Consider the following 26199-nt stretch of genomic DNA (forward strand, 5'->3'; position numbering starts at 1 on the left):
TTCGGTGCTCCCAAGCCCCCTGCTCTCTTGGGTAAATATAAAACAGTTCGAGCTACCCGGGGTGGCCGTTTCCTCCAGATAAAGCTATAAATTTTAGTCTGCCACCTTTTCAGCAATGCAGGGGGAAGAAAGATAGGTATGGTAGAGAAAAAATAGAGGAGGCGTGGAAGAATAACCATTTTAACGATGGCCAGTCTACCCAGCCAGGAGAATGAATCCCAATACCACGTGAGCATATCTCTGTCAATCTTCTTCCAAAGAGAATTATAATTAAGGGATTGCAATTGGGAAGTGTGGGATCCAAGGTGCACCCCCAGGTATTTAATAGAGGATTGTGCCCATCGAAAGGGAAAGCGTTGTTTAAGGTCCAGGATCTCTTGGGGAGACAGAGTGAGATTCAAGAGCTCCGACTTCTCTAAGTTCACTGTAAAGCCAGAAACTTTATGAAACCGCTCCAACTCTTCTGCGACCCCCTGAAGGGATGTGGCGGGATTAGTTAATGTAAAAAGGATATCGTCCGCAAATAGGGACAATTTAAAACGTAAGTTAGGAAAACGGACGCCCGTGATAGTAGCCGCCCGTCGGATAGTCCAAGCCAAGGGCTCTAAAAAAAGGGCAAAGAGCATGGGTGACAACGGGCATCCCTGGCGCGTCCCTCTCTGTATATTGAGTAACGGCCCATACCCTCCATTCACTTTGACTCTGGCCTGTGGCCGCATATACAATTTCTTGATCCAATTTTGAAAAAATTCACCAAAGTGCATGTGGTCCAGCACGCTAAAGAGAAAGGGCCAATGAACTAAATTGAAGGCCTTCTCCGCGTCAATGGCCAATAGCGCAGCAGGGATCTTATGATGCTGTACCCAATCAATCAGATCAACCACTTTCCTAATGTTGTCACTAGCCATATGGGAGGGAATAAATCCCACCTGATCATTATGCACTAAAGAAGGGAGGATGCCCTTTAAACGTTCCGCTAATATGCGGGCTAAAATTTTCAAATCCAAATTTATAAGTGAAATTGGGCGATAGGACCCACAGTGAATAGGGTCCCGGCCTGGCTTGGCAAGTACTGTAATACCCGCAACATTGGCATTATGCGCCAGCCGTCCAGTAGTCCGCAGAGAGTTAAACATTTCAGTGAGGGGTTCAGCCACCACATGAGAAAGCTTTTTATAGTAACATCCAGTCAGGCCATCAAGTCCCGGGGACTTCCCGGGTTTTAGGGCCTTTATGGCCTGTTGAACCTCCTCAAGGAGTATGGGGGAATCAAGATACGTCTGTTGCTCTACAGTGATAGACGGCAGAGGTAGATCCTCCAAATACCCTGCTATATCAGTGTTGACTATGGAAGTATCCTCGCTATACAGATGCCCATAGAAATCAGTAAAACATTTCCGGATCCCTTCCGAGGACGTAACCAAGCGTCCCCCACTATCCTTAATTTTGGCTATGTTATTTTGAGTAAGAACCTCCTTTAAGCGGCAGGCTAGTAAACGGCCCGCCTTATTACTCCCTTCAAAGTATTGCTGTTTTACAATGTCCAATTGAAAAGCAATTTTTTCAGCATCAAGTGCCCTAATGGTATCACGGATGCCCTCCATGCGCCTAAGGGATCGAGGACACTGCGTGTGCATATGCCTCTGAGATAGCTGGGCCAGCTCGGAAGTTAAGGATTGCCTTTGCATCTCCTTAGCCCGTTTGCAAAAAGAGGCCCGGGATATGAGTATGCCCCGCACAACTGCCTTGGAGCAGTCCCATATCGTCGGTCTAGGGGTACAATCAGCAGTATGTCGTTGGAAAAACTCAGTAAGTTGGGCTCCCAAGTGTGTCACAAAGGAGGGATCCCTGAGGAGGCTCTCATTCAAGCGCCAACATTTTTGGCCCGGGTCTTGGTGAGAGAATTGCACTTTAATCCAGACTGGGGCATGGTCCGACCAGACTATGGGTTCTATACCAGCATCTATCACCCAATTTTGTGACTGCTTATCGACCAGGAAGTAGTCTATCCTGGAGTAAAGTTGGCGAGTGTGTGAAAAATAACTATAACATCGAGAATGTGGATTCCGCGACCGCCAGACATCCCCCAACTGCCAGTGGGATACTAAGGAGGAGAGGCGCTTCCGGATTTTGTGAGGCACTGTAGATGTCTGAGTGGAGTTATCTAAAGAAGGGCTATGTGTCACATTAAAATCCCCCCCCCACAATGAGTGCACCTTCAGCGTGTTTATTCAGTACCTCGTCTAACGCATGAAAGAAGAGGTCCTGACCTGTATTGGGTGCGTACAGGCTAACCAAAGTAGTAATCTGTTTACCCACTCTAAATTTAAGCAAAATATATCGCCCCAAAGGATCTCGGACAACCTCTAAGACCTCATGGACGAGATCACGGGCAATCAGTATGCCCACCCCTGCATATTTGGAATCTTTTGTACTAGCAGCAAGATATTTATGGGGGTAGTGAGGGGACGACAATACCCTTTCATGACGCTTCTTTAAATGCGTCTCCTGGAGTAACGCAATAGAAACATGATGATTCTGCAGCTCTTGATAAAGGAGAAATCTTTTACGGTAATGGTTGATACCCTTGACATTAATGGACATAATACACTCGCCAGTACCCACACGTGTGGAGGATGTAGGTTGCTTAGCCATGAGAAGATAGAGTCCCCCTAATAGCGAAAAACAAGCCAAACAGCACAGTGGTAACCTGTATAATCCCCGGAAAGGCTAACCCCCATATCATCCCCAATACCAACTTCACCCGCTGCAACTCGTGGGTGAGTATACTCCCCTCCTGGAAGTCACTCCCCGCCAACAAGACCCAAACTCCCCCCACCCCCCTCCCGTTAGTAGTGGAACAATAAACCCCGTAAGATATTGTGAAGTAGAACAAGAAACAGTCTCACTATGTGGAAAAGCCCATCAGTTCCTCTCCGGATACCACACGCACGCAGATTGATCAAAAGCGTGTGAAAACAACTTGATGAATCCTGGAGCAGTAGTGATGCATGAGAGTATCTTCGACCGTGGTCGTAGCTCAGATTCCCTCCAGACTTGGAATCAGCCTTGATCGGACAAAGCAGTGCGGGAATCTTCAGAATGACGACGAAGGCGTCGGCCTCCCTTCCCGGCCCTGCGCCATTTCGGATGATCGTCCATCTTTAAGTTTCGTGTGGGTTTCTTCGGTGCCACTATATTAGGTTGATGTCCGGCCTTGTTCAGTGCACCTATAGCCTCCGTGAGCGTTTTGACACGATAGGTCACGCCGTTGATCGTGAATTGAAGGCCAAAAGGGAAGGTCCAGTGATAGCGTATAGTCTCAGCCCTAAGGTAGGCAGTAATTTCTTTCAGCTCAAAGCGTTTGCGGAGAGTGGAAGGGGCCAAGTCTTGAAATAGGGATATGGTGTGACCTTCCCAAGACCAAGCCTGTTTTGTGCTAGCGGCTTCCATTATGTGGGCTTTTTGTAGAAAGCTGTGGCAGCACAGAATAATATCACGCGGTCTGGAGTCCGTTCTGGGCCCCAATGCCCTATGTGCCCTTTCTAGGCGGATGGGGTCACTCTGAGCCCCCGGCTCCCGATCTCCTGCTTCTGGAGGGTGGTATAAAATAAATTGACAGATAGTAGTGGCAGTGTGCATAACATCCGTGTAGTCTGGGGATTCAGGGACTCCCCTGATTCTAATATTGCAGCGTCTAGAGCGATTTTCCAAATCTTCCAGTTTTTCCTGTAGCGTGCCCAGTTCTCCTTCCATATGAGAGTGTTGCAGCGCTACTGTGTTTAAAGATACACCATGCGCATCTACTCTGGATTCAAGCTCATCCACCCGAAGGCCTAAGCCGGCTATATCCTCCCGGATGTCTGCCATGGAGGCCATCAGCTCTTGTTTATGGGCTTTTAAATCAGCCCTAAAATCCATGAACCAGCCGCGAATATCATTTTTAAGTTGGGCCGTTGTCGCCGCCCATTCCACGCTGTCCCCAGCCGAAGGGTCAGGTACCTGCGCCGGCGTGACGTTCGCAGCGGTCGCGGCCTGCTCCGGCCCTGCCTCGTGGTCGCTGCCGAGATTGGGAGGAAGCCTGCTGAAGTGAAACTGCTTCAGATCAACTGCTTTTTTTTTCGCCGCCATTCCAGCTTGTGCACCAGCGCAAGAAAGAACCAGTGCACCGTGATCGCCGCAGAGGAGCCGAAGAAAAACGGGTTTTTTTAACTTTAAAAGCTGCGTCGGGAGCGGAGCGAGTCCTCTATGCGGCCATCTTGTTTGCTGGCGGAAGAGTGCCCCCCCCGGGGAAGCAGTTTCTAAATTCCTTTCTGCAGGTTTAATGAAAAGACCTTGTTGAGTCTCACTAGGCAAAGCACTGCTTCCTAATTATCATGAGACTGATGATTCCTAGCACTGTCCTCACGTATACTGCACATTAAAGAGCCAAAGCAAAATGTATGGCTTTCTCTCTTCCCTGAACCTTTCAGCAAGTAAAAGCATGTATCCCTTTTTTTTTTTTGTCCTTTCTGAAAAGAGAAACTGATTTGTTTCTGCCACTTCACGGTGGAGGCAGATATCTCCTGATACTCAGTAGTAGTCCCTGTGTTATCATGCAATTTGGTTATGGTTGACGGGAATGAACCTTAGGCATGGTTGAAAAATAGGTTCATAAATCATGCTACAATACAATAAACTAGACTATCAAGCTTTGATTTTTGTTTTGGTTTTTTTTTTTACTGTAGTAGACCACCTCATTGTTTTCTTAGGAGAATGCAATATATGTACTTTATTATATCAAAAGACCCCCCCAGAGTCCTTTGCAGATTGGAATAGTTTGTAAAAACTGTAACATTTTGGTTTGAGAAAGGCAACAGCTAACAAACAGACTTAGTAGACTTAAGACACGCATGATAAAAAGAAGAGATATCACAGCTTAAATGCCTCAGCAGCAAGGGAGCTAAATAGAAGAGGAGCCTGGTCTAGAGAGCATCATTAAGGAGTGTGTGGCGGTCAGAACTCATAAGGCCTCAAGCTGTGGCTCTGCCACCTCTTGTTTGTATAATTTGAAGGCAGGCCTTTACCTTTCTGTGTGTCGTAGTGTGCCCCAACCATAAGTGAGTAAAAAACAAATATTTGCTCTGCTTTCCTCTGGAAGCGTCCTAAGAATATACAGAAAAACACACCCACATATATTGGATATGTGACGTGACTTCACACATCACCAAGCATTTCCCTGTTTTTACATCTGCTGGTAGACTTTTACATCTTTGGATCCTCCTCAGACTCTAGACCTCCCTTTGCTTTTGGGATTGAACATGCTCAAAGTGTGGTCAGATGTAGCTTTTGCTTGGAGGTGGAAGGAGTTTTTGATGATAGATCCCTGTAGGCCCTACAGCCTGCACCAGTGAAATGTTCAAGCCTAAGAAGCCCTGCTAGAGCCTTCATATAGATCTAGAGGGTTCTGACTTGTGGAAGAAGAAGAGAAGAACAGAGAGGATTTTGGGGCTTTAAGGCAGTTGGCTATTCTTCCTGACCAGCTCCCAGTTCAAAAGGGCAGACCCTTCCTGTCTGAAGGGACTGGATTTTGGTTCCGGTGCTCTGTGCCCAGTTAAAGCAGAATTCATTGCGATCAGGGTTTTGCATTGCCCTCTGTCCAGTGAAAGTAGGGTGTGGGGATTCCCAGGGGAAGAGCTGATTTTTGGAAGAGTTGAGTGTTGAAGAGGGTTTGGGTTTTTTCCCCCTTTTGCTTGGAGGGACATAGTTTTCCACCGTCATCTCTCTGCCATTCATGGAAAAGAGAGTTATTTTCTTTTATATCACCAGGGAAAGCGTTTGGAATGACTTTGGGCACTGATTGATTGTGCTGATAAGTAAGTAAGTTATGCTATCAAAGCTTTTTTGTGGCCACCAGGTAATGCCTGGAACAATGGAAGGTGCAGTGCAAAGAAAATCCGCTCCACCTGCAAAACCCTGTCTGTCAGCCTTCCAAACACACACACACACACACACACAGATACACACACACACGCATGTGCGTGCGCAGGCTGAGATGCAGATGCACACATACACAGGCAGAGACCCACATACACAGATACATGCCCAGGCAGACACACACTCCCACCGGCACAGCTGTGCACACAGAATACAATTACATTTATTTAATTTAATATACCGCTGATAAAAAATCTATCAGGGGGGGGCGCTGTTGCGCAGGCGATGTGGATGGACGTGTGAGCTCTGAGCTCCTGCAGTTGGGCCCTCTATACCCCTATTTTTCTTGCTTTTTACCTTAACTGGACTTACTTTTTTGGGACCTACTATCTTCACTTTTCGGTGCCATGGCCGCCAAGAAAAAAACGGCCGATCTTAAACATTATGGGTTCCACCGGCAGCCGCCGGAGTTTTCGCAGCCGGCCGAGACGAGTGATGATGCGGCGTTACTAGAGGCAAGCGGCGGGGACGCACACGCTGACTCAGGCCCTGCTCCTCCCGCCATTACAGCTGATGTTGTGGGCCGCGCGGAGCTCCGGGGCTGGTTCATGGAGATTCGAGCGGACTTACGACAGCACCGCAGTGAGCTCTTGGCCTCTATGGCGGACATCCGGGAGGATATGTCTGCGTTAAACAATCGCGTAGACGACCTGGAACAGACCGTCGAAGCCCAAGCCCTCAATATGGCGGCTCACAGTACGCAGCAAAATGTTTTACAATCAGAGCAACAGGCAATTCTGGATAAACTCGAGGATATCGAGAACCGATCACGAAGAAATAATCTTAGGATCCGGGGCATACCTGAAACGGACGCTTTTGCTGACTCTACGGAGGTGGCACGAAAGGTCTGTGTCTTCTTCCTTGCAATGCTCTCCCCTGCAGGGATTTCGGAGGAGGCGGTAAGCACCCCCGCTGTACCCATTGAACGGGCGCATAGGTCGCTGGGCTCCCGTCTTCCTAATCAGGCTAGAGACATTATTTTTTGTCTTCGTGATTTTCCTCAAAAGGCACAGATTTACGCGGTTACCAGAAAGCAGCCCACATGGTCCTGGGAAGGCCTCTCCATTGCTATATTTCAGGACCTTGCTCCCACCACGTTGAAAAAACGCTTTGATCTTAGGGAAGCCACGAAAACCTTGCGGGAGGCGCAGGTTCGCTACAGGTGGACCTTCCCATTTGGGCTTTCCTTTATGATGCAGGGCACCACGTATAGGGTAAAATCTCTGGCTGAAGCGGGGGAAGCATTTCGTGCGGCGAATTTACCATTCTCCTTCACCGTTCCAAAACCGGATTCGGGGCTTTCAAAAAAGTCCACAGTTGCTCGATGGCAAAGGGTGCCTAATGGGAGAAGACGCCTTCGCCGACAGTCTGAGGACACCGGATCTTCTCTTCACGAGCAGGGATGACTGTGTCTCTTTGTGCTGGGCACACCTGATGTATTCTTGAGCTGTTTTTTCCTATATTACGTTTGCTTTACTGCTCAGACTTTATCTTGTTGACAGTTCTCTCTGCCCTATACCGGGCAACAATGGTTCCTTATTGTTCTCCTGTATGCTCTCTTACAGCTTATATTTACTTATGTTAAGGTAAATTTATATGCTATCTGACGGGGGGGGGGGGGGGGGGAGGAGTCCCTCAGGGGCTGTGAAGTTGGCATGTTCTCTCACACGTTTGCTATTGCCCCCAATAGATGGGCGTTCTGCCAGTTAGGTTGGGCAGAAATTGGGTTTGGATGGGATTATTGCACCTTGTTTTCTGAAGCACTCTTTGTTTGTATTTCTCTGGTACCCTGCATATACCTGACCTCTATTTTAGTGTGGACATGTTTGGGACATGCGCTTATTGTATTATTTCTGCAATATCATGATTAAACTGTTTTCTATTAATGTGAAGGGACTACACACCCACAGAAAACGACAACTGCTATATCAGGATCTGCGAGCTCTCCGTGTCGACATTGCGCTCCTTCAGGAGACCCACCTGAAAAAGTGCCACGAGAAGCTGTTATATCACTCATCTTATCCTTTTCAGTACTTCGCATCCAGCACTGTGCGCTCCAAATATACTGGCATTGCTATCCTTGTCTCGTCAAGTGTGGTCCATGAAGTGCTGCATCAATTTAGTGATTCAGAGGGACGCATACTAGTACTAGTGCTGCGAATTGGGTCTGAAATATTTACCATAATCAACGTGTATGCCCCCAATACTGCACAAGTAGCCTTTATCCACAATCTTGAGGGATGTCTGACCAGAGATGCGCGTAATCACTTGGTACTTGGTGGTGACCTAAACTTGACGCTCCGTCCTCCCTTGGATGCCTCTAGAGTGGGTGCTAGCTCTTCTGGAGTGGCCCGCAAACGTATGCTTACCTTGATGGACACTTGGAATCTTGTCGATATTTGGCGACAACGCAATCCCCGCTCCAGACAATATACTTTTTATTCGCATCCCCACTCCTCTTATACGCGTATCGATTACCTGCTTGTGGATAAAAGTTTACAGAACTCTATCACAAGGGTGGAAATGGAACCCATCACATGGTCCGACCATGCCCCGGTGTGGTTGGATTTTACGGTGCCGGAGGTGATGCCGGGCACCCGCTACTGGAGACTTAACGAGAGCCTTTTGGACGATGAGAAGTATGTTCAAGTAGCTGACAGTCGCCTGTCGGAATACTTCCGGAACCAAACATCTTCTGATACTACTGTTCCCCTGATCTGGGAATGCTCCAAGGCGTATATTCGAGGGGAATCCATTGCTCGCGCATCTTACTGCAAGAAAGTGGAAGGCGAAAAATGAGATACTATCCTTCAGACCGTTAGAACTCTCTCCCAACAACACATGCTTAATGCCTCTAATGCGACATTTAAACAACTTACTCGGGCCCGCCAAGCCCTTCAAGATTTGGATGCAGCTAGAATAGCGCACGCTTTAAATATAACGCGGCAACTCTACTTTGAAGGAGGAAACAAGGCTGGTCGCATGCTTGCACGTCGACTTAAGCAGACACTGTTTCGAAATTGTATTGCTAAAATTAAGAATAGCCAAGGCATCCTCCAGACCAGCTCAGCTGACATCGGTGCCTGTTTTACTCAATTTTATGCTAACCTTTATAGCGCACGGGAGGACATTGTACAACCCGCTATCGATCAATATCTCCAGTCTGTTGATCTGCCGGTATTATCTCCTGAACAGCAGCGGCTACTGGATAATCCTATATCTCTGATGGAAGTGCAACAAGCGATCAAAATTCTCAAACCCGGAAAGGCTCCCGGTCTGGATGGGCTAACCAGCAAATATTATAAAACCTTTTCCAACACGTTAGCACCACAGCTGGTGGAATTGTTCAATGCTTTACGGGAGGGCTTAGACCTGGGTCCCCATTCCAACACGGCCGGAATTTCGGTGATTGCCAAACCAGGGAAGGATCCTACCCTATGTGGATCGTTTCGACCGATCTCTTTAATAAACCTGGACCTTAAGATTCTGGCTCGCATTCTGGCTGAACGTCTCAACAAGTTCCTACCAGATTTGGTTCATCCAGACCAGGCGGGATTTATTCCTGATCGAGCAGCATCGGATAATATACGCCGCACTATTGACCTCATTTGGTGGACTCGCCGAGAACGCATTCCAAGTGCTCTCCTCGCTGTCGACGCTGAAAAAGCGTTCGACATGGTACATTGGCCATTTCTCTTTAGCACACTTACCAAAATGGGGTTTGGAGCACATTTTTTTCAGTGGCTGACCCAGCTGTACCATACGCCAACTGCTCAGGTGAAGGTCAATGGAAATTACGGAGCTAAATTTCCCATAGCGCGGGGCACTCGTCAGGGTTGTCCGCTTTCTCCTCTCCTATTCGCTCTCTTCCTTGAGCCTTTCACCGCTGCTATTCGATCTGACGATAGCATTCAGGGAGTACAACTGGGTGATCGGCAATATAAAATGACCCTCTTTGCGGATGATGTCCTGTTTACGTTGACTCAACCTCAGAGATCACTCCCTGCGGTCCTGGCCGCCATACAAAGGTTCAGCTCTGTGTCCGGATACAAAGTAAACCTAGACAAGTCGGAGGTTCTCCCAATTGACATCATGCCATCCGATGCCCAGGTTCTCCAAAGGGACCTACCTTTCCGATGGACTATTAAACCCATGAAATATCTAGGGGTATACCTCTCCGCGGATGTGGATCATCTCTTTCAGCTTAATTATGTCCCTCTATTAAAGACTGTTGATCGTGACCTACTTCGTTGGTACCAGGATTCTCATTCCTGGCTGGGTAGAATCGCTATCGTCAAAATGAACGTCCTACCTCGATTGCTTTACTTGTTTCTTTCTCTACCGATACATCTATCCACTAATCTCCTCAAACTCACGCAACGGAAGATTTTTGCCTTCATTTGGAGAAAACGACCCCCTCGGATTGCCTGCTCCATCCTTTATCGACCCAAGCTTAATGGGGGGTTGGGTGTTCCCAACTTAGTCTGGTATTATGCTGCAGCTCAATTGAGAGCGATTCTACAAATTCACAATTGTGCCAAACATCCCTTACCTTGGCAGCATATTGAACAGTTTATGTTGGGGAGTATGCCGCTCACTGCGGCTTTTTGGCAGCCGAGAGAGACCTGGCGGAGCGTTCGGGTTGTTCCTCCCCCACTCCATACCTCGCTGCGTGTGTGGTCGCGCTGGAAAGTCAAGTTGGTGGGGGATCCTCCCTACTGTCACTCCTCTGCATTTTTTCACAATTTGCGTTTTTCCCCGGGGTTACCCGGATCAGCTTTTACTATCTGGAAGAAGCTTGGTATAACTTCTATGGGACTTTTTTTGCATCAGAACTCGGTTATACCTCTTTCGGTTCTTCAAGACCGATACCCAGGCACTACATTCCCCTTTTTGGAATACGCTCAACTAGCTCACTTTCTCCGACGGGAAATGGCTCTCTCGCACTTCTGTATCTCCAAATCGATGTTTGAATCCTACTGTCTGCATCCCAGAGTGGTGAAGGGGGCGATCTCCCGGCTCTATAAATTGCTGCAAGGCGCCTATGCATCTAAACCCCCATGCGCTATTAAATGGGAACAGGCGCTTCATGTTGAGTGGGATGTGGAAAAGTGGGAGACCATCTTTCTCACTGCTCGCAAGTGCTCGATGTCGGCACGCTTGCAAGAACATTGTATGAAGGTCCTGTATCAATGGCACTACGTTCCGGCTCGGTTACACAGGATGTACCCCTCTAACCCCCTGGCCTGTTGGAGGCGCTGTGGTCACCCAGGGACATACATACATATTTGGTGGGATTGCCCTATTGTCCAAAAGTACTGGTCCATGTTACTGGAATGGTTGTCTCGAGTTATTGGACAACAGGTGCCTTCTAACCCTGCGGTAACACTTTTGGGGGATACAATGGGGCATCTTTCCACATACCAAAATAGGTTTTGCCTCCAAGTCTTCATTGCTGCTCGCATGGCCTTAGCGCTACATTGGAGACAATCGACAACACCTACATTACCGATCATCGTACGTCGATTATCTGCCCTCAGTCAACTAGAGTATCTCACTGCACTTCGACAAAAACGTTTATCTACTTATCATGCTGTTTGGTCTTCCTTTATTGAGTGGAATAAAGTGTCGGACACTTAGTCATCCTGAGAAAGGTCCCCATTCTACTCAGCAGCTTTCTATGGATTTGGACTTTGCCTTTGGCCCATTTTCTATGTCTTGGCATATTGTAGCCCGTAACATTGTCCTTTAGACCTTTAGTCCTTAGATGGGGGGTGGTAGTTCCTCTTAGAGCGCATATATGTTTGTATGTTGATCATTTGCTCCCTTACAAAGTCCACGCAGGTCTCTTATCTACCAGATTGAGGCAGATTAATGTCTTGTTTCTTATTCCTGTTATTGTTTTACATATGGTATCATATGCTTTCTATGTTTTTATGTTTCGCTGTTTCATATTACTTTTGCCGATTGCTTGCAGGTGCAGGAGGGAGGGTGAGGGAGGGGGGGTTTATCAAGGGAAAATTTGAAAGATAATGCTTTATGCTTTCTTGTGATGTTTTTGTATGCATCATTATCAATAAAAGTTTCAAATTGAAAAAAAAAAAAAAATCTATCAGGGCGGTTCACAATAGAAATAGCCAACAAATATAATCAGTTTGAATGTCAGCCTAATAAAACATAATAAAGTAACAAAATGGGAGATGTGTCATATATTGTTAATGTAGTTTAGAGAGAGGTTCTCTAAGTTTCTTTATACTTTCTGTTAATTGTGAAATAAAATACAATATATATCGTTATATATTTTAACATTGAAAAAAAAAGTAACATCTGCTATGGACCAGACAACCCAAGCAAAACTGGGCATTTTTTGTGTATATTATATATATAAATACAATAGAGAAATCTGAAAAATAATTTTGTCGTCAACATTTCTGCAAACCTTATGACCACAGGATCCATGTGTGAGGTCAGAATCAATGACGTAGATTAGTGGTCCCCAACCCCGTCCTGGGGGCCCACCAGCTAGTCAGGTTTTCAGGATATCCACAAGGAATATGCATGAGAGAAAATGTGCATGTTATGGAGGCAGTGCATGCAAATTCTCTCTCATGCATATTCATTGTGGATATCCTGAAAACCCGACTGGCTGGTGGGCCCCCAGGACAGGGTTGGGGACCACTGACGTAGATGATATGGAATTCAAACTTGCATTTGAAAAGAGAATTTTGTACAGGAAGATAATTCATGTGTTCGGCACATTCATTTGTGGTAAGATGAGACATAATTGATCAAGGCAACTCATCTTTGGTTGAGCAAGTCTTTAACTTTGTTATTTGAGTATGACAGCTAGCAGATTATAATTTACTTAAAATAACCAAAGTTATTGAAGACTGATTGCATACATTAAACATTATTTACTTATTAGTTAAATTGGTTTCACCATAAAGAACAAACAAAATCTGCTTTTTAGTCTATTTTCCAAAAGAAAAAAGGCATAAAGGATGATCATGCCTGTATATATGTGTGTGTCCCCTTTTAACTTATGTGCTTATTGTCCTATTCACACCTAATTTTCCGTTCATATCAGGGGTCCAAGGGGATCCTGACAGGGATAGTTTTTTGGATCCACATCTCTATGCGGATGTGTGTGTTCACATAAATAGCTCTGCATGGGACTTCTTGTTTATTATTGAACTCAAATGAAAGCAGAACTCCCAGTGCACAAATATATTTGCTTTTAAAACTAAAAGAGTCTTGAGGCCTGATTTACTAAGGATTTCTTTCCATTCTGTGTCTACGGGGGAAAATAACTTTTCAGGGGAAAAAGCGGCTTATGAGACTGTTGTATTCTTGCGTAGGCGTCCCCGATGATGTTTTGGTTTGGTGTCCTATGCTCACCCAATTTTAGGACATATCGGGAATAGGGGCTGGAAATGAGGTCTCCGATAGGGGTTTTTTTTTTTTTTTTCCTATATCCATTAATATGTTGCAGACAGTACAGGCCGTGGATGTGCCAATGCAGCCATCCCAGAAAGGAGGAGGTTCTTCAGTTTTGGGGCGAGCTTCTACTCAAGAGAGGAACACAGTTGAAGTTGTAGTAAAATAATAAGAGCATTGCCACTTTATGGTAAGCCCTGTAGCCTAAGCTCAGCATTGAGTGCTCAGAAGGACGTACAGGCAAGGGCACTATTTTACTGTATTTGTGTAAATAACATAGCAGCCAAGAAAAAAAACAGAATGGCATAGCACAAGAGAAATTAATGTAGTTGATGCAATTCTTCCTCCAGCTGCCACAAAAGAAAACAAAGGTCCTGCTCTTCTTCCTTTGGAAGTAAATAGTGCCATTGAATGGTTATCAAAACCCACTTTTACAGCTGATACCTCTTCCACCCTTCCCTTGGAAGCTGAGCAGTGGAAGAAGTTGTGCTGTGTGCTCCCAGATTAGAATTAAATGCAAGGTCTGTTGAGTAGCCAAAGGTTTGTCATGTGGTATGGAGAGGATGCATTTCAGATGCAAATACTGTGCTGGTTGCTATATAAATGGAGCCTTGATTTATATTTTGTTTTTAATGGATACTGCCTGGACACCTGCCTCTCACATGCAGCCTTGGAAACTGAAAATCAAGCAGCGTAGTCCTAGCTGTGCTCTGGGTTACTGATGCAGCAGGTTTACAGTGAGTCGGTTTTGCCAGGTAGCAGCATCCTACCAATTTTGTTGTGTATCACCGGTGTACCAGTTTTACTTTGTATCTCATTGTCCTGTCATTCGTAAGTAGTTTAGTGGTTTCATTATGCCTTGTTTTGCTGTTTAACGGTGGCATGCCAGTTTTTGCTAATCTTTTTTTGTGTGTGTTTTTGTTGTGTGGATTTTGTTGCAGTTTGTCAGGGATTTGTCCCTTTTGCAGTTATATAAGTTGTGTATCAGTTTTGCTGTGTGTTGATGTCAAAGGGATTTTCTGTGCAATTCAGGTGTCAGTTTGGCTGTTCATCAGAAGTATTCCAGAAGTATTCCAGAAGTATTCCACTTAAAATCTTATCCTGTTTTGGTTTGTTTTCATTGTATCCTTTTTGGGTCAGCAGTAATAATAGAAAAGACAAACTGCTTTTAATAATTTTCTTGGAGGTATTTAATCTTTATGCAACAATGCATAAACAGCAACAGAGTGACACAGTCGATACGCCAAAAAGCTTATATGTAATTATTGTTTAATACTGTTAGAGAAAAGACCAAGAAAATATTTTAAAAAATCAGGGAGAAATAATTATGTACAGCAAGTTCTCATGTCCTGTATAGGCAGAAAAAGTGGGATACATGCTCTAAATTCTAAAAACTTAGAATTAGGGACGGTAACTTTCAAACAATCATGGGCTTATGCGCATGACTTTTATATCGTCCGCACAAGTGCGCATGCATTATAGAAAATACGCCCATTTTTGTGTATGTCTGCTCCCGGTTTTAAGCAATTACACGAGGAAAAGTTATTTGCGTATTTTCTTTAGGACTTGTTGGCTTTCACATGCGCAAGTGAGCACATTTTATAATATGAGCGCGTGAAGGAAATTTCCAGTTTTACCAATTAGACTGGGCAATCTGGTGGATTATCTCTAGGTCATGAAGACCCCTCACTCTGTCAGTATCTGACTTCCACCTGATAAATAGCAGAAGTAAATATGCGCAGGTAACAGCCGTACACGTGCTGTGTTCGTAGGTTATAAAACTGAAACTTGGGCGTGTAAATGTCAGCCTCGTCACGGAGCGTCCCCGACTGACTCCTTTTTTTTTTTACACAAGCTAACAGGTCGATACAGTAAAGTGTGCTCCGTCGGAGCGCACTGTCAGCCTGCTCTGGACGCGTGTTTTCCCTTACCCCTTATTCAGTAAGGGGAGGAAAACACACAGCCCACCCGCGGCACCTAATAGCGCCCTCAACATGCAAATGCATGTTGATGGCCCTATTAGGTATGCGCGCGGGATCCAGTAAGTAAAATGTGCAGCCAAGCCGCACATTTTACTCTAAGAAATTAGCGCCGACCCAAAGGTCGGCGCTAATTTCTTCCGGCGCCAGGAAAGTGCACAGAAAAACAGTAAAAACTGCTTTTCTGTGCACCCTCCGACTTAATATCATGGCGATATTAAGTCGGAGGTCCCCAAAAGTAAAAAAAAAGTAAAAAAAAAAAATAAATAAATAAAATTTGAATTCGGCCCGCGGCTGTCGGGCCGAAAACCGGACGCTCAATTTTGCCGGCGTCCGGTTTCCAAGCCCGTGGCTGTCAGCGGGCTCGAGAACCGACGCCGGCAAAATTGAGCGTCGGCTGTCAAACCTGCTGACAGCCGCCGCTCCTGACAAAAAGGAGGCGCTAGGGACACGCTAGTGTCCCTAGCGCCTCCTTTTCCCCGTTTTCCCCGCGTCACCTCATTTAAATACTGAATCGCCCGCACCGGCGAAGGGCCGGTGCGCACGCCGGGAGAGCGGGCGTTCGTCCGCTCTCCCGCGGTCTTACAGTATCGACCTGAAAGTTATTTGCACCCCGGTACGAAGACATTTGAAGGGCTCTGAAGGGGGGTGTTCATAGAAGGTGCTTCACCTTGTTATTTAGAATGATACAAGTAGATGCTAAAAAATCCCTGGAGACCAAGAAAAAAAAAGCAATAAACAAAATAGTCCTACAAAGCCAACGGGCTCTCACTTTCCCAACACGTGCCTCAGTCCCTCAGGCCTGGATTTGCCAATAGGCACACTAGCTCTGTGCCTAGGGTGGAACAAATCTAGGGGGCAGCAGGCCAGTTGAAGATACTCAGGCTCCCAGCTCTGCTGAAGCTCACTCAGCAGAGAATGGGAGGGGAGTGGTGAGGCTGGAAGGGACAGAGCAAAGAAATCTGCTCTACTCTCTATTCCAGCCTCCAATGCCTTGCGCGTCCCTCCCCTACCCCATCCACAGAGTTAAAAAAAAAAAGCCCCTCTGTTCCCTAATCCAGCCCCTCCCTCCCTGTCATTCAGAGTCATGAGGGGAGCAGGGAGGGCAGAGCAAAGAAGAGACTGTGCCTTAGACCTTTCAGTTCTGTTCCTTGTCCGAGGAAAGGGCGGCAAAAATCCTAAATCCGTCACTGCATCTGAAGGCAAATCTGGGCCAGAGTTGAATCTGCCGTTGAACCCTCACATTTTTCAAGATAAAAACGCAAAGCAAAAACCAATCGTTCCTGTTTTGAAAGGAATGGTGACAAGTTTGCAGAAATAAAAAAAATGCAGAATGAGCTTGAAATTCAAAAGATCTGGGTGCCTTACTTTAAAAATTAGGTGCCTAGATTTTCGAAAGTAAAGTTTTTTTTTATGGGTTTATCACCTAAATTTAGGAGCCTTAAAAGGAGGAATGATCAAGGGTGAGGGGGGCACAAATGTGGGGGGAGCTCAGCACTGAATTGTAGTACTGGGGGAGTCAGTACCTCTTCTAATAGGAACCTCAGGCCTAGGACCCTTTAAAGCTCATTTATTTATTTATTTATGAACTTTTTATACCGACGTTCGTGAGAACATCACGCCGGTTTACATAATAACTGACAGAAAGGAAAATACAAAAATGTAGGTGCCTACTTTCAGTTGTTTAAGGGCTCTTAACCAGGGCCTTATTTAGGAACCTATATTCAGCTGTTTTAAGGCTCCTTTTTAGGTAACTTAAAAACAGCTGAATATAAGTCCCTTAAGTCAGGTGCTGAGCCCTCTTTGGATATCGGGAGCAAACTCTGCAGAGGTCATCATGTGCAAACCCCCTCCCATCCTTGCTGTTAATTGACCAATCCATTGCAGTGACAGATCAACAATCACTTGGGCCCTGGTGAAAGTTTTAATTTTGGCCCCTCCCCCATCTCAAACACAGAATCTCCACTCCTCTTCCACCCCCCCCAACCCATATTCTCACCACATACTCCCCTCCGCCTCCAATGGCCCATTGCTGTCACCCCACCTGCCCAGTGTTTTCAGCCCAGGACTCTTACCCTACATTACCCTCCTGCTTAGGGAAGAATCTGCTAGAAATTTGGGAAAATGGGAGAAGGTTTACACCTTCTTCAGTCTGAACAATTGGAAAGGGGAAGGAGCTAAATTATTAAGGAATTTGCCCCCGCCCAGTGATCTCACCCCACTACTCGGTGCGCTTGCGCTATGTTATTTCCCGTCCAGTGCTCTCACCTCCGTCTTCCCCTGCCCCAGTGCTCTCACCCTACATTCAACCCCCACCTAAGGCTATCTCACTACTTGCCCTCTTATGGTACTCTCCTCTCTCTCTCCCCCTGCCCAGTTGCTGTCATTTCTCCCATCAATCCCCAGATCTTTCTTCCTGTGCGCTCTTATCATTCTTAGCCCTGTGCTTTTACCCATCTCCCCTTCTGCACTCCCTCCTCTCTGTGCGCCACCCCCCCTTTTCCCCAACATAGTGCATTCCCCTTCCCTTACCTCTTGCAAACCAATGCCAGGAGAAAGAAGAAGCCCTGTCTAACATGAAGTTCCTTTCCCTGTCTCTTGTAGCTGATTGGTTATTGGGAACAGAATGAACCGATCAGCTCCGGGAGGTGGGCCAGCAGCTCAGCAGGCCTCCTCTCCACCTCCCACTGCCCACCAAGTCAGAGAAAACAAGAGAGGGAATCTGATCCTGCTGCTCTTCCTGCCTGTCTACTGGCTCTGTAGGTGGCTATGTAGGTCAAGGCCCCTTCACTGCATGTCCCCGGTACATCTGCTGTCCTGCACCTAGGGTTGCCAAATGGCTCCAGATTTTCAGGACAGGTTGATCCAGTCCTGGTTTTATTTCCCCCTGCATGCAGGTACTCATAGTCTTGCTTTTCTTAGGGAAATCAGAATAAATTCCAGCATGCAATGGGGTAAAACTAGGACCGGATCAACTTGGCCTGAAAATCTGGAGCCAGTTGGCAACCTTATCTGCACCTACCCCCCCACCTCCAGTGCCTCTGCCCCTTGTTCACAGATAATGTGATGTTCATACCAGTTCACACAAATATAAACTGGCTAAAAGAATTGAAACATTTAACAGCTTTGTTTAACAGGATAGTTTTATACACATGCCATTCTCTGCAGACTTTGTATATATTTTTTTCCCACAGACTGGTTATCATTTCCTACATACCAAAAATAATTGTTTGTTTTATCTTGAAGAATTTGAGGATTCAATGACAGATTCAACAGCTTTCAGGTCTGTCCCAAACCTCCCTTGAGATAGGACTGATGCAGATGTTGAGTGTGAGAGTCCTGTCTTTGTATGACATTCACTATTTGCTTTTCTTGGTCCTCAGAGGCTTACATTTAGTGCTCCCTGGCACCATTCTGATTAGCAAGGTGGAACATCTTCCATGACTAACCCTTCGGGGACCTTTTACGTGACTTTCTTTATATTAAAATTCAGCTGGTGTGGAATTTAAAGAATTTATCACAAATGTTATTTTTTCTTGTTTCTTATTATTCAGTTCCAGATGTGTGGTCTGAGCAACAAGAAAACAAAAGAACTTTCAAAGTATCTGGTGGGAAAGGATGGCAGGAGGGACTAGAATTTAGGAATGTCTGACTGAATGCTGGGTTCTAGACTCACTCTAGGTTCTAGAACTTATACGTTTAACATTCAAAAGTCAGGAGCAGGGCTATGTTCTGTATCCTATATCTGATCCTGGAAGATCCATAACTAAGCCAAACAAATTCCAGACAAACACTACAATGGGGCATGTGCAAGAGGGACTTGTTACTTTTTATGAAAACTATTTTTCAGGGAAAAGAGGGATCCAGTCATGTAGGCCGTGTGTGATGCTAGCTTTTTAAGCCGGGTATATTCTTAATGCTGCTTTTCCTTTTTCTGTGTAGTTACCTGGCCGATCAATGCTGGAATGGCGGATTCATCTACCTGATCATGTTGCGTCGCATTAAACGCAAAGCGCCTCTCCCTCCATTACATGGCGGCAGCAGCAGCAGCGGCTGTGAACCCAAAGTGCATCCTACCTCAGAACCAAGTGCCAGAACAGCCCAGAATGGGAAGAGGACTCGGAAATTTGGTGTCATCTCCAGATTTGCGGCTAATAATGACAGCAAGGAGAGTAAAGACGGTCAGGATTCTGTGCTTGAGAATGGATATTGCGCCCCTATGGAGGTGGCCAATTTACAGCCTGAGGCACTGGAGGCTGGCGACCATGCAAAGCATCAGATTGAAAGCGCAGAGCCTTCTCCCGCAGGTGGACATTGCTGGTCCCGCCCCTCCGAGGCGAAGGAAAGTGATCGTTCTGCAAAGGTAGGTTTAGTATTTTTTCTCTTTAAGAAAAACTAAAATCTAGGATAAAATACACCCCCCCCATTTAATTATCTTAAGTTTAAAAGACAGGGAGGTTTCCCCTCTCATTTGTTTCCTTTCCACCTCTTAAAAGTCCTGCTGTTTGTACAGCTATAACAGGTAACGACCCCCAACCAAAAAAAACAAGAGTTGTGTTCTGTTAGTAATGCTCCAACCTCATTCAGGCAGTAGGGTGAACTCAGCAAGGGAAAGCTGCTGAGAAAGAAGGGAGTGGGGAGTACTTGGGAGATGGGAAATGTGATTTTTTTTTTCAATAGCTCCTGCCCTTTCATGCAAAGGGGATGGAAAGAAAGCTTACGTCCCGCCTCCCAGCTAAGCATCCTTCTCATCATTTTCTCAACACCCTCACAGACGGAAGAAACTCGACCCGAAGGTCCTTCCCCACATCAGTTCAGGGGGCCAGTTTTTTGTTTTTTGTTTTTTAAGTTTTTAAAGAAATAATCTCTGTATTTCTTGGCCACAGTCTGTTTAAGACAGACAAACAGCAGCTGTGAGAAGGCTTTCCACCACGCGTGCTACATGAGTGCTTTGTGCCATTACAACCTTCTTGAATAACAGCTCTGGTGCTTTGGGGGATTCATTGGGGAGAGTGTAATATTCTCATTTCACTGCAAGATATGTAATTTAAGTTTCACCAGTTCCTGATAAACCACTTGAGTTTTGCTACCACAGACATCATTTATCACTTCTAGCTGGTACCCAAAGTATTGCCGCTGCGGGCTAGGAAATTCTGCCAGTGTTTCCCCAGAGATGCTGATGGAATAAATATCATCAGGCGCTGTGCTTTGTTCTAGGAGTACAGCAGAGATAATCCTGTCACGTTAACTATAATTCATTCAGAAGTGACTGGGTATAGATTTGACCGTCACAGTATTGGGAAGTAAGTGGAATTGAGTATTTCAGGGAACAGCTATTTATGTGAGTCCAAGCCTAAATGAAAAAGTAAACCACTCTGTGATGAAATTCGGACAACTATTAATAATATACAACTTCAAACAATTATTGCATGCAAGGCAATGGAGATGAAAAGGCAGGGAGATCTTCATCCATGCTGACTGAAATCACTATGCAGTTGTAATCAGTGCCCTGTTATAATCATAGAAGTCACTGCCATAGTTCAGTGAAACTGTTTTTTGAATTTTTATAAACGAATTAAAATATTTATCAATGGAAAAGTTTTCTTTTCTTGACTCTCAGTAACAATATCAATCCATTGCCAGCCCGACGCGGCACCCACATTTCGAAAAGCTCTGTTTCTGTTTCAGGGGTGCATTGCCAGATTCTCATGACCTGCACAAAACAACATAGTGCAGATATTTTGACCCATAGGCTGTTATATTGAAAAGAACCTATCAGAATCTCCAAAAATCAAGAGCTGCACTCTGATTGGTGAACTACATATCACACTCAGATAACAAAGTGCCATTCAAGTTCTTCATTAAGGCCTTTGGGTCGAACAGTATTTTACCTAAAAATCCAATATTGTTCCCTATAATCAAGCTTTGTTCACGATGCCCTCCACAAGGCGATATTATAACTTGTTCGATAATAGTCCACCTAAACTGATTGAACAAGTGGGGCCTGTATTCGTTTGGTAAGCAGGCAACTAAGGTGTTTGATCAGATGGACTCAGTCAGCTCGTTTTGTACATCTGATGTACACCTTAGTGCAGGGACAGTCAATTGTATAAAGCACAAATGTAGACGTGCAATCCGTTTAAAACCAGGAAGAGTGCTGAATTCAATAAGAAAACTAGCAACGTGTGAGCACAGCAGCTCACAGACTGTGAAGTGAGTCTGGATGCTTATGGAAGAACCAGTGATGCCAATTTCTCTCTTCCTCCCCACCCTGCAATTCTTTCCCTCAAGTTCTATTCCTTCTCATCTCTGAAACATCCCTCTAGCTTCTCTGGTAACATAGCAAAGGACAGCAGATGGTTTATCCAGTTTGCCCAGCAAGTTGCTTGGGTGGTAACTGCTGCTGTATGCAGGCGTCACCCCAGTTCAGAAATGTTACATCTAAATTTAGCAATAGGTTACCCTTTTTCTTCATTTCCATCCCTGAATTCCATTACTGTTCTGGTCTTCACCACCTTTTCTGGGAGGGTGTTCCATATCTACACCACCTTTTCCATGAAAGACGTATTTTCCTGACATTGTTCTGGAGTCTGCCTCCTTGGAGTTTCATATCATGACCCCTAGTTCTATAGCTTGTTTTCCATTGTAAGAAATTGGATTCATGTGCATCATTTAAGGCAGGGGTCGGGAACCTTTTTTGGCTGAGAGAGCCATGAACGCCACATATTTTAAAATGTAATTCCGTGAGAGCCATACAAGACCTACCAAATTAATTTACTACAACCCCCTACTCTCCTGACGCCCCCCAAGACCTGCCAAATTAATTTACTACAACCCCCCACCCTCCTGACCCCCCCAAGACCTGCCAAAAGTCCCTGGTGGTCCAGCGGGGGTCCAGGAGCGATCTCCTGGATTTGGGCTGTCGGCTGCCAATAGTCAAAATGGCGCCGACGGCCCTTTGCCTTCACTATGTCACTGGGGTCGACCAATGGAGGCGGTAGCCCCTGTGACATAGTAAGGGCAAAGGGCCGTCGACTGGCAGCCGACGGCCCTTTGCCCTTACTATGTCACAGGGGCTACCGCCTCCATTGGTCGACCCCAGTGACATAGTGAGGGCAAAGGGCCGTTGGCGCCATTTTGACTACTGGCAGCCGACAGCCCAAGTCCAGGAGATCGCTCCCGAACCGCTCCTGGACCCCCGCTGGACCACCAGGGACTTTTGGCAGGTCTTTGGGGGGGGGGGGGGGGGCGGCAGGAGGGTGTGGGTTTTTATTAGATTTTTACTTTTTTATTAAAGATTTGTCTGCGAGCCAGATGCAGCCATCAAAAGAGCCACATCTGGCTCGCGAGCCATTGGTTCCCGACCCCTGATTTAAGGTATCTCAAAGTCTATATCATATCTCCCCTGTCTCTCCTCTCCTCCAGGGTATATATATTTAGGTCTTGCAGTCTCATAAGTCTTTCAGTGCAGAGCCTACACCATTTTGGTCTCCTTTCTCTGGACTGCTTCCATCCTGTCTTTATCCTTCTTGATGCACAGTCTCCTGAGCTGAGCACAGTATTCTAGATGAGGTCTCACCAAAGACCTGTACAGGGGCATTATCACATCTTTTTTTTTTTTCCTGCTGGTTATTCCTCTCTCAGTGCAGCCCAGCATCCTTGAAGCCTTAACCACTGCCATATGACGTTGCTTTGCTGCGCTACCTGCAGATCGTCAGGCACTAGGTCTCTGTCCTGGTCCGTGCTCATCGGTCTCTTACCTTCACTCTTCCACCCTGCTAAATTCACAAGGACTTTATTGGAATTTGGGTTCACATTAAAAAAAATTACAATAAGAATCAGAACAAAGGCTAATTTTTGTGTTTACTGTTTCAGATTTGCTTAGGCATGGTCTTGTGTGGGGCAGAGAATTCTTCGGTGTACTAAGGGGCAGTTTTTCCTCTGCAGCATGCTGGAGCATTCTCTGTTTCTTATGGTATTGTCCTGACAGCAAGCGCTAAAGGAACCTGTACCAGGTCTAAAGGAAGTTTTTTATTTCAAGAAAGGGGTTCCTCTTCCCTTTACTTTCAGAGTTATGGGGGATCTTGTTGCTAAGACTATGCTTTAAGTCTTATTGTGCTGTGAAGGGGTACTATATACTTAATAGAAGGACTATATTAGTGTAGTGGGACACCCCCCCCCCAGATAAAATGCTGCTAAGGGAGGGGGGAAGCTGTTAGAGAAGAAAACCCCACCCATCCCAGTCATTTCGGTGGGGGGGGGGGGGACTGGATGGGGGTTGTGGGTTGCCAGATAGAACCAGGGATGGATGAACCTTTTCCAATAAACACTTTTACCAAATCACCCTTCCTATGGAAGGGAGGACATCGGACAGCCTCCTCACGGTGCAAGCTTTTATAACTTTTCTAATAAGACAATTACATAGGCAGGAGAACACTAAATGGGAATGGATTAAAGCACTTTTGTAAATACATTTGTAACCAGACTAAATATATGTGCCTATATGTAAACCATTGTGATGGTGCATTGCACACATTTCTTTTGAATATTGGATTATTAGAATCATGCATTGACTGCAGTTCCTAACTCTCTGCAACTTTACCTTAATTTGTAAACACTGGGTACTTTGGCTGGAAGATCAAGGTCACAAGTGTATTAAATTTCAATCTGTAAAACCGGAGATAACTTCAAGAGCTGTAGAACTACAATTTTTGCATTTTACAACTTATCAGTAAAATTAAGTTGGAAACCAAACAGTTTCTGGCGTGATTACTGCTACTATAGACTCTTTAAGATTATCAGTGCTGTTTAGAGAGGGACTGGAGGGGCAATGTGTAATAGTTGTACAATGTAAAAGGGCCTTGACGTTAAACTCCCCCCCCCTCCCCAGGAGCCCCGGACGCTCAGAGTAGAATTGCCACAGTGGAGAACTCTGTAAGTAGGGTCAGAACTGAGATGTGAGCCTTTGGGATCATTATATGAATTTTCTCACCCAGGGCTTACATATGTTACTAAATTCTTGATTATGTTGTTGAAAATAGAGTAGAGGCAGCCAAATATGGTTCTCAAGAGCCATAGACAGATCAGGTTTTCAGGATATCCACAATGAATATGCACGAGATAGATGTGCATGCATTGCCTCCATTGGATGTAAATCTATCTCATTCATTTTCATTATGGCTATCCTGAAAACCAGTCCTGTTTGTGGCTCTTGAGAAACAGAGTTGGCCACCCCTGAAATAGAGTATTGGGCTCTGATGTTTGAACCAACTCCCCGTTTATAAAATTGTTCTTATGGGACAATTGCGTTCCACTTAACACTATTTAAACTTAAGACAGGGTTTTCAGGGAATCAGTTGGGTCTTAAGACCTGAGGACTTCCTGGATAAACTTTGGTTAGATTTCTTTTTCTGTGCATCATGTTCTTAAGCAAGACATTTTTTATTTATTTATTTTATTTAAATTCTTTTACTATACCGATACTCAAGACGAGGTCTTATCGTACCGGTTTACAATAGAACAGGATCAGACCATTAAAAGAAAACCCAGGACTGTCTCGTATAAACAGGGACCTTCATTTTCCGTTTTATTTTTATTGTAGAGGCACCCGCCCCCAGATTTGCCTTTTAATAGTTATGACCACATTTGTCCCAGCAGACTTGGTGTGCTAGTAGTATGGGATCAGTGGTCTCAACAGATTGTGCCCTGCTAGTGAGGTCGGTGTAGGTGGAAGTGTGTTAGGAAGTGAGAGGTGCCCTAGATTTGATAAAAGTGCTGTGCCTATGTGACAGATTCAGAGGGAAAAGGAGATAAAGGGAGATTTCTGAGAGGGATTCAGGAGAAGACAGTCTGCTATCTGCAGTTTGAGGGTGCCCATCTCTTCATAGTATGCACCACTAGAGCCCTCCACAGAGAAGGTCCAAGGGAGTGTTTTCTCCCAGTGGAGGACTGCTGAGAAGCTGAAGCACTCATGTTTTGAGAAAATGGCTGGGGTTTGGGGCCAGGGAAGTCAGGCCTTCAGAAGAGGCAAGGAAGAAAGAAGAGATCCTGGGGCTGGTACCCCAGCTCAGCATACCCGGGTCTTATTGGAAGAGAGGATTCTTGGGATTTAAAGGCGAGAATGCCTGGGAGTTTGGTGTATGAAGTCAAGAAGAAGTCCGGGGAAGGAGCTTTGTGTCAAATGTCACCTCATTTTGTTCCGAGATCAGCTCGGAGAAGTATGCGTCAGAGAGGATTGATTCTTGGTGGAAGTTTGCACGAGGAAGATCTTCCCTGCCTGAAAGAGCAGTCAAGCCAGAAGGTCACCGGTATTGGAGCAGTGTCTGAGGAAAAGAAAGGAGAGCTGCGGTATAACAGAGGCAGACCCAATTGAGGGAGAATTCCTACCTCTAAGATCTAACTTGCTTGGGAATGCAGCATGCTGTTGTGAAATAGTTATTTCTGAGTAGTTTTCGACTTTACTTTGCTGTGTGGTGAGCTAGCCTGTGGTGATTCAAAATTTTTTGCTTTGTTTTACTGCCGACAGTGCCAGTAAAGAACTGGAACAGCTGTGGTGTCAGTGTAATACTTTAATTTTTTTCGTTTAGTTTAATTAGGCTGAGGAGTAGAAGAGCCCCCAGCGAGCAAAAAATCTAAGGGGCTGTGTGGGAACCCTGGGAGGTCATGGGGCCAGGACTGGATTGACACAAATCTACATTAGTTTTCCTGGGAAGACATCATGGAGCAGTTGGTCCAGGAACCGATCAGAGGGGAAGCTAATTTAAGACGTAATTCTTAGTGGAATGCAGGATTGGGTGCAAGAGGTAAT

The 26199-nt window shown here is 45.5% G+C and overlaps 1 protein-coding gene across 1 annotated transcript in view; it reads left to right on the plus strand.

Annotated features, from left to right (window-relative positions):
* Window positions 1–26199, plus strand: part of PDZD2 (PDZ domain containing 2) — a 718708-nt gene that overhangs the window by 330007 nt on the left and 362502 nt on the right. Inside the window, 1 exon segment of the mRNA XM_029579361.1 lies at window positions 19335–19755. Coding sequence (XP_029435221.1) covers window positions 19335–19755 — 421 coding nt within the window.

The sequence above is a fragment of the Rhinatrema bivittatum genome, chromosome 1, assembly GCF_901001135.1.
Source record: "Rhinatrema bivittatum chromosome 1, aRhiBiv1.1, whole genome shotgun sequence".
Lineage (NCBI taxonomy): Eukaryota > Metazoa > Chordata > Amphibia > Gymnophiona > Rhinatrematidae > Rhinatrema > Rhinatrema bivittatum.